Source organism: Schistocerca serialis, chromosome 4, assembly GCF_023864345.2.
Source record: "Schistocerca serialis cubense isolate TAMUIC-IGC-003099 chromosome 4, iqSchSeri2.2, whole genome shotgun sequence".
Taxonomy (NCBI): Eukaryota; Metazoa; Arthropoda; class Insecta; order Orthoptera; family Acrididae; genus Schistocerca; species Schistocerca serialis.
The window spans coordinates 419,199,443-419,211,499 of NC_064641.1; the positions used below are offsets into that span (position 1 = coordinate 419,199,443).

The 12,057-nt window shown below is 38.2% G+C and overlaps 1 protein-coding gene across 1 annotated transcript in view; it reads left to right on the plus strand.

The window, feature by feature from the left end:
* The window catches only part of LOC126474995 (tetratricopeptide repeat protein 17), a 337,167-nt gene that overhangs the window by 298,135 nt on the left and 26,975 nt on the right, over nt 1-12,057 (plus strand). The window contains exon 12 of the mRNA XM_050102531.1: nt 7,333-7,530. Coding sequence (XP_049958488.1) covers nt 7,333-7,530 — 198 coding nt within the window. The remainder of the gene's footprint in view (nt 1-7,332; nt 7,531-12,057) is intronic.

Consider the following 12,057-nt stretch of genomic DNA (forward strand, 5'->3'; position numbering starts at 1 on the left):
ATGTATATGCTGAGAAATTCCCTATGGTATGTTGAATATTTCTTCTGGGATGGCAAGAGCTTTTTGGTGTAAAATCAATAGTGTCTGTATTTGTTCTTCTTTCTGTTGCAGAACTGCACCAGATACAAAATCAGAAGCATGTACAAATAATGCAAGTTCATTGTTTATGTTTGGGAATGTTAATAGGGCTGCATTTATGACATCCGTTTTTGCAGTACTCGAACAGTGTTATTGCATCTTCTGTCCACGGAAAGCTCTTATTGTCATTTTTCTTCATGTTCTTCAAGTCATCATTTGGGATAGCTCATTGTTCTGGGGCATGTTCCAAATGTCTTCTGTAAAAATTCAATATGGCAAGGAAACAACGTAATTCTGATGCAGTTGCTGGACATTTCAGATTGGTTATCACTTGTACTGTTTTGAATCTGGTTTGTTACCTCCTGGAGTAATCACATGACCTAAAAAGTTATTTTCTTATGAACCAAAATTGTTCAGTTATTCAAACAGGATAGTTCAGTGTTGAGTGTGTTCTTCTGGATGGTTAGAAGCTGTCAGTATGTCATCTAAATAAACGAAACATAAATCTAAATCTCTCAAAACTTTATTCCTAAATCTCTGAAAGGTACTGGGTGCATTCGGTAGGCAAACAGGTGTGATCACAGTACACTTTCCCTTATCACTTTCATCTAGTGGGATTTGGTAATATAGTTTGAGGAGATCTACTGTAGAGAATATTTGAGTATGGTCTTTAAGATGTCAGTAGTCTCCGTGGGCCACTAACTGTCTGGCTTTTCTACCATGTGCAGCAGATTAGCCCACTGGGATTATAAGTTATATTATGATTAATTGAGAACTGATAGTCTTGTTTAGACAATTTAGTTTGTGTGGATCTAACGTACGGGCTTCTGAATACAGTGGAGGGCCTTGCTGGTTGCAGTTTAACATTTAAAATTGTGTTTCATTTCTCCTGGCATAAGGGCAGATTTTGCCAGTTCAGGAAATTTTTTAAGTAGTTGAGAGTATTTACAGTTACCATGGAGTGAACTAATAGAATCAGATGAATCAACTATATACTGGAGTGCAGCTATGTGTAACTGAGTATTGTATCGTATATTAAACTGGGGACCTAGAAACGATGGAGAGGAGAGGCTTTGTCCCACCATAGCCCTCAGTGGTTCACAACCCCAGAACAGGCAGTCCACCCTCTCCACTGCTGCCCCACACCAAACCCAGGGTTATTTTGTAGCCCCCCCCCCCCGGGAACATCTCATGCCAGACGAGTGTAACCTCAAATGTTTGCATGGTAGAGTAATTATGGTGTATGTGTACATGGAGACATTGTTTGTGCAGCAATCGATGACGTAGTGTAACTGAGGCAGAAAAGGGAAACCAGCCCACATTTGCTGATGTAGATGGAAAACCACCTTAATAACCATCCACAGGATCCACAGGCTGGCCGGCACACCCGACCTCTACGCTAATATGCCGGGCGGATTTGTGCTGGGGACCAGCGTGCCTTCCCGCTCATGAAGCAGCGCATTAGAAAGCGCGACTAGCCGGGTGGGCAGCTGAGTATTGCTGTCAACTAATAATTTTCTTTTCATATCAATTAATAAGCTAAACTAGTGAAGAAAATCTGCATTAATTATATCTTTTGTTGTGTGGTCTGCAATGAAAGGTCACTCAAAACTGTTTTTTAAACCTAAATCAATATTCAATAACTTTGATCCATTACTTTTAATCTAAAATCTGTTTGCAGCATGAAGTTTGTAGTCCGCCTCTTTAACCTTGTCCGTGGGAAACACACATATGGAGAAAACATCAGCATTGCTGTCAACTAGAAAATTTAACTGTGAAGTTTTATCTCAAACAATTGACATTGGTGGCCCGTATAACCATTGCAGTTGAATGCTCAGCCACCACTGTGTCTGCCGATTGATGTTCCCCTCACTGTTCCGTTGGTGGTGTTGGGCACACCTATGAGGTCCACAGTTGAAGCCATGATGAAAATTAAAATAGCAGTACTTTCCTGAACTGTTGTATCTCGGCTCGATGCAGCCTCTGCTACGAGAATGTCATCACAGTTGATAATGTCGATTCCTAGATCTGGATTTTTGGGCTTCATTGTCAAGCACTTTGATCCTTATCATTCACTGATACAGAGGAATCACCTGCCACAGGTGAAACTTCCACTGAAGTTGACTGAAGTTCGTTAATGCTTCACATTTACATCATCCAGTCAGCCATTTGTGCTAGTTTTTCTATATTTTCCTTAGAAATTATTACAATATTTCAGACACTACCAGGAAGTTGTCTGGACAGAGTGTCTATAAAATTGTATCTGAAACATTCGTTCCTTCACAAACTTTAATTTTCCAAGGAAACTGACTGGGTTTCATATCATCACTTTCTATTTCCCTAACTAGTTTCTGAATGTTAAGTTCTTTGCTTTCTTTAAAAGTCTTTAACAATCTTTGTTTAGCTAACAAATATTATTTTCTTTCATCATTGTTCACAAGATATCCATATATTTTTGACAAATCAGGGCTCTAACTGTGCTAACAAGTAATTGAATTTGATTGCTTCAGTCTGTATTTCCACAACTGTAAATTGTGCTTCAGCCTGACAAAACCATATATCAGTCTTTTGAGTCCAGGATAGAGGACGTTTCAATTACACTTTATCCACTTCTAGTGTAATATCACTGTTTGCGATATTACTGTTCACTTTATCTTCCATCACATTTGATTCTTGTTTAGATCACATCATGGTTACAGGCTTCTGGGTCTGTTGTACAATTAAACATAAAACACAGTATTCTAAATTAAAAAAATATTATTTGGAAACTTCCATTTATTACAAAGACAAGGATTACACCCTCCAAACAGAAAAATTAATATCTAGATCTTCTCTTACACTGTGCATTACAAATGTCATATTCTTTCAAGGAAAAATAAAGTAACTCTTGGCCAAAAATTCATGATTCTACACAAAATGTCAATAAAAGTTTTTCATGCTGCATAAATGCAGTAATTCTCATATTATAGTGAACTGGGGAAACTAAGAAATAGCTTCCACTCTGTCTTGAGGCGAGAGGATTTTTTTCCCCATTGATAAGGTACCCTAAGAATTTTACTTCCATCACTCCGAATACATGTTTTTGTAGGTTAATCACTAGACCATTTCTTGTAGTCTAATGTAGGTGTGGTAGATGCTCTGCCGTGCTAGATGACACTACAAGTAGGTCACTCGTGTTAAGATAACAGAACTCCAAGTGTCTAGTTCCTGCATCTGTGAAGCACTGGAAAACCTTGATGGCATTGCACAGCCTGAATGGCATTCACACAAATTCATAAAGTTTGTATGGTGTGGAAACAGCAGTTTTGGGTATATCTTCTGGTACAGTTGGTGTATGATAAAAAGCACAGACAAGGTTTCACCATGCAGAAAACAATCTTACCATGAATGTACATAGCAAACTCTTCAATTTGTGGCACAGGATAACAATCATTCTGGCATTAAGTTGATGACAGTCACCTTAAGGGTGCTGTCTGTTACACCTTAGGGAGGATATGGAGTGGAGCTGCTCATGCAGAATGACTGTTTCCTTGTATTAATATAAAAGAGAACATTTGCTCTGTGATATTTAGTTTTTCTGAATACAGAGGATGAGAACATGTGTGAACTGTTAGTCCTGGTGTGGTGACAAAATGATGTAACATTTATGAAAAGGGAAGTTGCCACTCACCATATAGTGGAGATGTTGAGTTGCAGATAGGCACAACAAAAAGACTGTCACAAATAAAGCTTTTGGCCATTAAGGACTTCGTCAACAACACACACACACACACACACACACACACACACACACACAAATGCAACTCACACACATGACTGCAGTCTCAGGCAACTGAAACCACACTGCAAGCAGCAGCACCAGTGCCTGAGAGTGCAGTCGTGTGTGTGTGTGTGTGTGTGTGTGTGTGTGACAGTCTTTTTGTAATGCCTATCTGTGACTCTGCATCTCCACTGTATGGTGAGTGGCAACTTTCCTTTTTATAATATTGTTACATTCCATCCTGGATTTTCCATTGTTTGATGTACCATTTAATGTCTTACTGGTGCTGAAGTAGGTAATGGACAGGTTATTTCAGGGAATTGATGAAGTGGTTTTTGTATGGTTTGTCACTCTGACTTAAGCATGGTTGGCACAGCATAGGTACCTATAATTAGACAACTATGTTATATAATCAAGTGGGCAATGCAATAAGTGTGAAGATCTGGTAGGAGGCTATAAAATGATAAGAAATCCACTCCAACAATCGGGTCCAGCACATCGATAATACAAATCTCCATTCAAATTTGTGTCGATGATTGAAGTTTAGATGTAAGTTGATGTAGCCTAAGTCTTGATGGAAGATCCGTTTGCTGTATATAGGTAATTGCCATTGGTATTCCACCATGGAAGACAAGAAGAGGGGTACACTGAGAGATCACCACCTTTATCAATGAGAAATTTTAGCGTGATAGAGCATTCTGTTATAAACAGCTGATGAGTGTCCTGTTTGAAATGAGTTGCCATCACTACTATTCCCAGCAGGGTGATCAGAACTGATGAGATGCAACTCCAAACTCTTTGTGATACCAGCAGATATTATCCCTGGTGGGTGAACACCGTTTCTGCTGGAAGAGTGTGCTTGCAATACTTGCAGAGGAATCTCTTTTCTGGTGGAAATGGTTGCAGTGCCCATCGATAGCTATGTCTCGATTATTTGGTAAGCAGTTTGAGTGAGTGAGTGAGTGAGTGAGTGAAGGTCACTAGTGCAAACTGTGAGTGTTTTCTGTGCATCTGCAGGCAAGTACGATAGCCATATATCCTGTAGAATATAAGAATTAATTGCTTTGCCTGCAAGTATGACAAGATGATGAATTAGTTGAGAAGGTGTGTGCTCATGAAGTTCTTCAGTACAGAGCAAATTCTCATGTAACTTAGCTTCTGACAGCGACAAATGTGTCACAAGCTCATGCTTAATAAAGATGTCTTTTTCAGTACTTGGTGGAAGTTGGGATGTCTTGTAGCTCCATAGCCATTTGCATGTTACATGCAGCTACCACGTAACTGTATTTGGTTTCATCTGAGGTGATGTGGCCCAAGACAAACTGGTTGTCAAGTTGGGCAAACTACAATACTGGTTTATCTGACCAGAAAGGTGGGGGTTTCACCACAGTGAGACTAAGGATCAAGTTTGTGACTGTAAATCAGTGCCTGCAGGGTTCTGTATGTTTGTTGTGCAAGTCACTGATTATGTGACACGGTTGTTCAGGAGTGGTTCCGTGTGGTGCATTCACCATTAAAACATATGTAATATGTGTTTTATCATTCTGGCATGCAACTCAGTTTCACTGGTGTGTGATATCATCATTCTGGCATGTGAATTGGAAGCCTAGGGTCACTCTATGACATATTGTAAATACTGAACGGGTGTGGTTAAAGTGCAGTTACTCACAGAGGTTCAGTCTGGGCTGTAATTATTGTATGGCAGTGAGACTTGGTAGATATTATAATGTGTTAAAGCAGAACCAATTTATGCTGGTTGGGAATGGGCACGGACAGAAAAGGTCACAAAGGATAAAGTTGATGTTATTATTAACCAGTGCTTACACAGTTTGTTTCAGTATGAGCTTTGGAAAAGTTGGCAAGATGCTGTACAGCACCAGGTTTGCACTTGGTGGCCAGAATTGGAACTAAGTTTTTCCCAGTGTAAACTGATTCCACATTAACTCATTAGAATATCTACCCAGTTTCACTGGCATATGAAAGTTACAACCCACACTGGACCTTTGTGAGTAGCTGCACTTTAATTATAACCACACAAGACAATTTGACAATTTATCCGTACAGCACAGCATACTGGAAGCAGTCACTTACAATTCACAATCATGAATGCAAGGAGCATGTATATCTGTCATTTGTTTGTAGTTCAGAAGCAGTCCAAAGAATCGGGGAGTTCACACTACGTGCATAAAATGCCACTGTCCACTGACTCATATTACAAACAAATCAAGGTGACTTACAGATACCAGAAGAAGAAATCAATGGGCACAGTGGAAAAAAAAAAAAGTATGAAAATGAAGGAAAGTTGTGTTTGAAAGAGTGTTTATGTTGGAAGATCACAGTTTGCATCTATTATTTTTGTCAATGCATAAACTTGCAAACGAAAGTCATTAGATTTGAAAGGCAGCTAGAAAGAATAAGTTCTTCTGCTATCTATGAATCTCCCCAATGCCTGTGCACTCTAATTTGGAGTTTTGCTGAGACCACTGTGGCAGAAACTTTCACTACTGATCTGTTACATGCAAAATATTGAAGTTCGTGTTGTTATGATGCCTTTAAAAGCAATCTTCATAAAAGCATGTTATTCATATGCTACATCGCAAACTAGGCAAGTGAAAGGTTTTCCATCTCTAAATTCCTACCTTGCTTGAGAAAGACTGTGCTGTAATATTGCTGTCAGAATATTATATCTCTTGTAGAAATCATGATATTTGCAAAAGAGAGATTAGGACATGTAGCACAGCAAATATATAGCCATTTTGTCCTCACTCAGTATGGTTCAAATAGGGCAAAAAATCTCTAATATTGGTACAAAGCAACCTTTGGCCACACACTGTACAAATGTTATTTTAGGAAATAATTGTATCTCATTAAAAAAAGCCTAACATAAATAAATCTGAAGATCCCTGTTGTGTATGTAACATTCATCTCTTAAAAAAATATCCTGTGTAGACTGTGGTGCTTTGACCAGAGTACTGTTGCTTTGATATTTCTGTAGTTCTTCAGATGTGTAAATTATTTACCTATATAATTACATACAATGATGATCACATTGTTCAGACGCAAATATTTAATAGTTCACTGTGCAATTTCAAGAATGATTGAGAACACAAGAAACTGAAGCTGTGAGCATCTATGGAAAAAGATGTGCAAACTAGACATGGTTGGTAAAAGTGCAGAAGTTACTAGTGAACAAATAGTTGCAGTTTAATTTGTAAATTAAAAATATTTTAGCTATCTTTCTTTAATAAGCCATGCTTCATTTCTTGCTTCACTTTCTTATACTTCCTTTTTTTATTTTCCTTTGTAGGTCAAATACATTTGTGTGGTCTTATTTTTGAGTTCCTGCTTTACAAAAGATACTTAGCAAACGTTTTCTGTTGTAATAGATTATTAAAGTTGTGATTCTTTTCACTGTGATAATATAAATACTACACTGACTAATGTAAAATTTTGCATCAATATTTGTTTTTGATAAAGTGATTTTCTGTCCTCAGCCTACGTCCAACTTCATGATGGCTGTTATTTTAGAATCAAAGAAGAACTTCACAGGTGCAATTTACCACCTTCAACAAGTTTTGGTCCATGGACCTAACAGCTACTTACGAGGAGCTGCTACAAAATTTCTGCATCAGACGTCATGCAGGTTCAAATTTAGGAGTAAAGATTCTTCAGCCACAGCTTCCAGTACAGAGGTACTTAGAAACAACTCATAACTTATAAATAAATGTGTAGGTCAACTACTGTTATGCAGGGTCTTCCTTATTTGAAAAGTGTACCACACAAAGGCCATTACTCATTGTTTTGTGAGGGTGAGCACATTCAAAAGGGTAGGATCTAACATTTTTTAAAGGTTTGTTGAGGAGTAATCGTGCAATGTGCAAGAGAGGACCGTGCATTCACTGTGGTGACTTACTTTTCCAATGGCCATTCGGTCATCGCAATCCAGTGTGCATTCAGTGAACAGTTTCACATTGTGCCTACAGGTTGTGTTGCTGATCAAAAATCAGTTATTATATGGGTGGACATATTTATGGATACTGGAAACCAGGACCTTCAAGAACCACCAGAACACCCTTCTCACAAACATATGCAGTTGCTCTTGCAATTTCTAATTGCAAAGTGAGATGAATTCTTGATGAAGACTTAAATTTCATCCATACAAAATGACAGTGGTTCACACACCTAAACCACATGATTTTATTTCATGAAAAATGCACGTGAAGCCTTAACTGCCTCACGTCACCCCTGTGTTCCTCGGTGACGAGGCACATTTTCAGTTGTCTGGAAGTGTGAATAAACAAAATGTGTGATATTGGAGTGGCATGAACATCTGAAAACTTCCTGGTCAGCACCTGCATACAGAATTTGTGACTGGTGTGCAGAATTCAAATGTGGCATTATTGGCCCATAATTTTTCAAACAGAATGATGAGCCTGTTATGGTCACTTCAGAGCATTATGTCCAGATGATTGAGGAGTTTTTTCTTCTGAACTTGAAGAAATGAATGTGGGCAACATCTGGTTCCAACAAGACAGCTCCATGGCTCACACTGCACAAACGTCAATGACACTCTTGCGCCTACAGTTCCCCGACTGTCTCATCTCGTTGACGGGTGATCTTCAGTGGCCAACACACTTGCCATATTTACTCCCTTGTGACTTTTTCTTGTGGGGCTATCTTAATTCTTTGGTGTATACCAGTCCTCCTCAGACCATGGGTGAGCTGTGGAACCATATTCATGCTGCTATCACCAATATAGACAGAGACATGCTGGACAAAGTGGACCAAAACTTCCCATTTCAACTTTCCAAATACACTGAGCAGAAATGAGACCACCTTCAAGATATCATTTTCAAAACATAATGAAATAAAATTTTAAGTGTTCTTTTATATAAAAAAGAAAAATCATCATGGGTAACAAGATTTATTGTTATCAGTATGAACCTAAAGGAAATGTCTAAGTGCAGAAATTCATGTGAAGGATCAATGCATTTGATGAGTTAACCACATTCAAGTCAATGTGCATGCTAGTTGAACAATATCCCAAAGAAGGACTTTGCTGTCTTTTCACATGGATGTATTAATATTGTGTGTATTCTGTGCATTGTACTCAAGTGGAAGTGGCATTGGGTGCAGGGGATAACTGTGTAGGACACCTGAACCATTAAAACATCAACTTAACTTTTGTCTATTTTTTATTTATACAGTCTCAAAACTTTTTGGACTAAGGGGGTATTCCTAGCCTCCTCCAAAGCTGTCTCTTTCCCTCCCTAAGCTTCACCCATTGTTACTGTTGTTTGTTAAGGTGCTCGACATCATTTGTGCCACTTCCAATATGTTATGAGATGAGTGCTTGTATGTAGAAGAACACCAGTCATTCACAAGTTTACAAGACTAGGCCAGGCACGAAATAGCAGTTTTGGAAACAGCGGTTGCCTGATCACTTGCATAATGACTGGATGAACCAATCATCCTCTGCCCACACTAAAATATCCTGTATGACAATGTAAGTAAAAGGCCAGACACTGCACAAAACCTTGAAATATGTGCCACATTCATGTCACTGTCTTCTAAAATTGATAGCAGCTCTGCTGACCAACTGATTTCAGCTCTTTCGTTATGATATAAAATACACCAACTTAACATGTGGTGAACTGTAATTGGTGCACAAGCATCATGAACTGGTGAGTGTCAAGTCCGAGAGGGAAGCCACATATCAAGGCGTGTGTCCTATTTGAAGAAATGGTGAGCAAGTTGTATCGCATCTAATTGACTGATAACAGATATACCACCATATTTCCCGCATTTCACTGACCTTTCTGCTCTCCTCTTCTTTCTCTTCCTCCAGTCCTCCAATAGATGCAGTATGGACATGCTCAGCAATGGTATTATGACTTGCAGAGGTATAGCACATTTGGTAGGTTACATGTCTCAATGGCTGCTGTATCACTCATTCCCACAAAACCTGGTACCTAGCAGAATGATACCTTCTTCCCGTATCCTTGCAACTAGAGAAGGGTTTCCTGAATATTCTGAACAGTTTCTGTGTTGGTTACATATGCTGGACGGTCTGCAGAGTACCAAGGGAATCTGACCAGATGAGGAATATCAACCCTTGATCGTATCTGATCTGATCCACAACTCTTTATAATCACATAGATTTCAGAATGAAATACAATTAACTCACTGGGGACGCAGATTCCAAGGACACAGTCTGCAAAAACAATAGAACAACCAATAGTGTGCCCTTGTTTTGACCCATCAGTATATTCTGTGATAAAATCCTGATACTGATTTAAAATGTTAAAAATTGTCCTTAAAAACTGGCCTTTAGTGAACAATTTGCTGCACTGTGTCAAACCTAAATTTATTTTCCATGTTATCAAGTTCCAATGTAGTGCTTTACTTGAACTTTGTCTTCATATGTTGACACCATACACTCCTAGATCTGTTAAATGCTGCTTCGCACATGTATTAAGCAGTTTTGTCATTTATGATAATTTTTGTAAAATCATTCCAAGGTTGCACAAAGGTTAGTTGTTGCAGGAAAGGATGTTTAAGTCAAAACGAGTGGAGCCAAATGCTTGTTTGGCCACTTCAAGCCTCCATCAGTCAGATAAAGCAGCTCAGCTTCATCTGCGCGCACTCTTGGTATAGGGCTTGTCTTGTGGATCAATGTGGTTTTTTTGTGATGTACTGATTCCAGCTTCTTTAAGTATATTGGTCACCCTGAGCCATTACCATGCAACTATTATCTAGGAGAGAGTGCATGAAACTTTTATAAAATTGCAGCAAGTAGTTCTATCTCTCCCTCCCCCCCCCCCCCCCCCAACCTCTCCCCATTTCCCATTTCTTTCTTGTAATTAGTTTAGGTATGTCATCAGAATTAGTACCTTATCAAATAAGAGGCCCCAGAACCTCCCCATAGTCCTTAAATCATGAAACAGTATCCATTGTTACTTCTTGCCTCTTTCATTAATGTGTCTCCATTGTATTTTACATAAGCAATAATTCTAGAAAAATGTTGTTAATTTTAATTAAACTCTCTTCTAAAATTCCTGTGATTTTATTTTAACTCTTTTTCAAAATATGGAGCAGTTTCACAGTCTGTGACACAAAATTCATGTATTTTGGTCTTTATGTTGATAGACCTGGCAAAAACGTGAGAGTAAAGTAGCCAACACAATCTTTCATCTTTAAATTTAAATAGACAGACCTTAACAAAATAATTATGAAGTTAGTTTAGGGTTTTAAGTGACAATCTCTAATTGGAAAAGTAATTATTAGTGCGTTTGAAAGTAATTGCTCCTGTTAGAGAACAAAATTATTGCTCACTTGACAAGTGAATTTTCTTTCATTGTAATTTCATCTGATTTTTCTGCCATTGTGTGCTTTATAGACATTTCATTTTCCTACATGTTATTCGTATCTGCAACATTCACATTAGCTCCATGACCTTAATACCACATGCAACAATAGCAGTTTGTCTAGCATTTGCTTAGTTTTAACATTTAATTCAATAATATTTATTAACTATGCATAGTGCCTAGTTGTTGGCAAAAAACATTGTTATCATTTCTCCATATTCTCCAATTCTTTTTGAGTCACATGCAAGTTTGAGCTAACCTTAAGGTTGAGTAAACCTTAAGTTCATGTGCTTAATTAATTAATTAATGCACCAGAGCCCACAGTGACATCAGGAGTAAGGGCAGTGTCATCATGGATTAAAACACTGGTCTTGCTTTGGGAGAAGTGGAGATCAAATCATCATCCAGCTAGATCTAGATTTTCTGTGGTATCCCTAAATGGATCAAGACAAAAGCTGGGATGATCCCTTTGAAAAGATTGTGGCTGGCCCCATCTCTGATGACCTCATTGTTAAACATATCTTAAATCCTAATCTCCCTTTCTTCATTTTTTGTTGTGACTTTAGTAAAAGACTTGTGATAACTGTACTGTCATCTCACCAGAAATTATGATACTGATCATACATAACATTTCAAAAGTGTTACAGTAAGACACTGACTGTGTTGAAAATATACAATTGTCTTTATGGAAATTGCATGTCCATAACTTAATAGTTTTCAGGGAACCTGTAGGGATGTATAGAGTAAAACATAACTTAAGTAGTGGATGATAAAAATTTCGGGAGGCTGTCTGATTTAGAGGTGACATTATGTTCATGTTTGCAGCATGCTCTGTCACTAGGTAGTCAAATT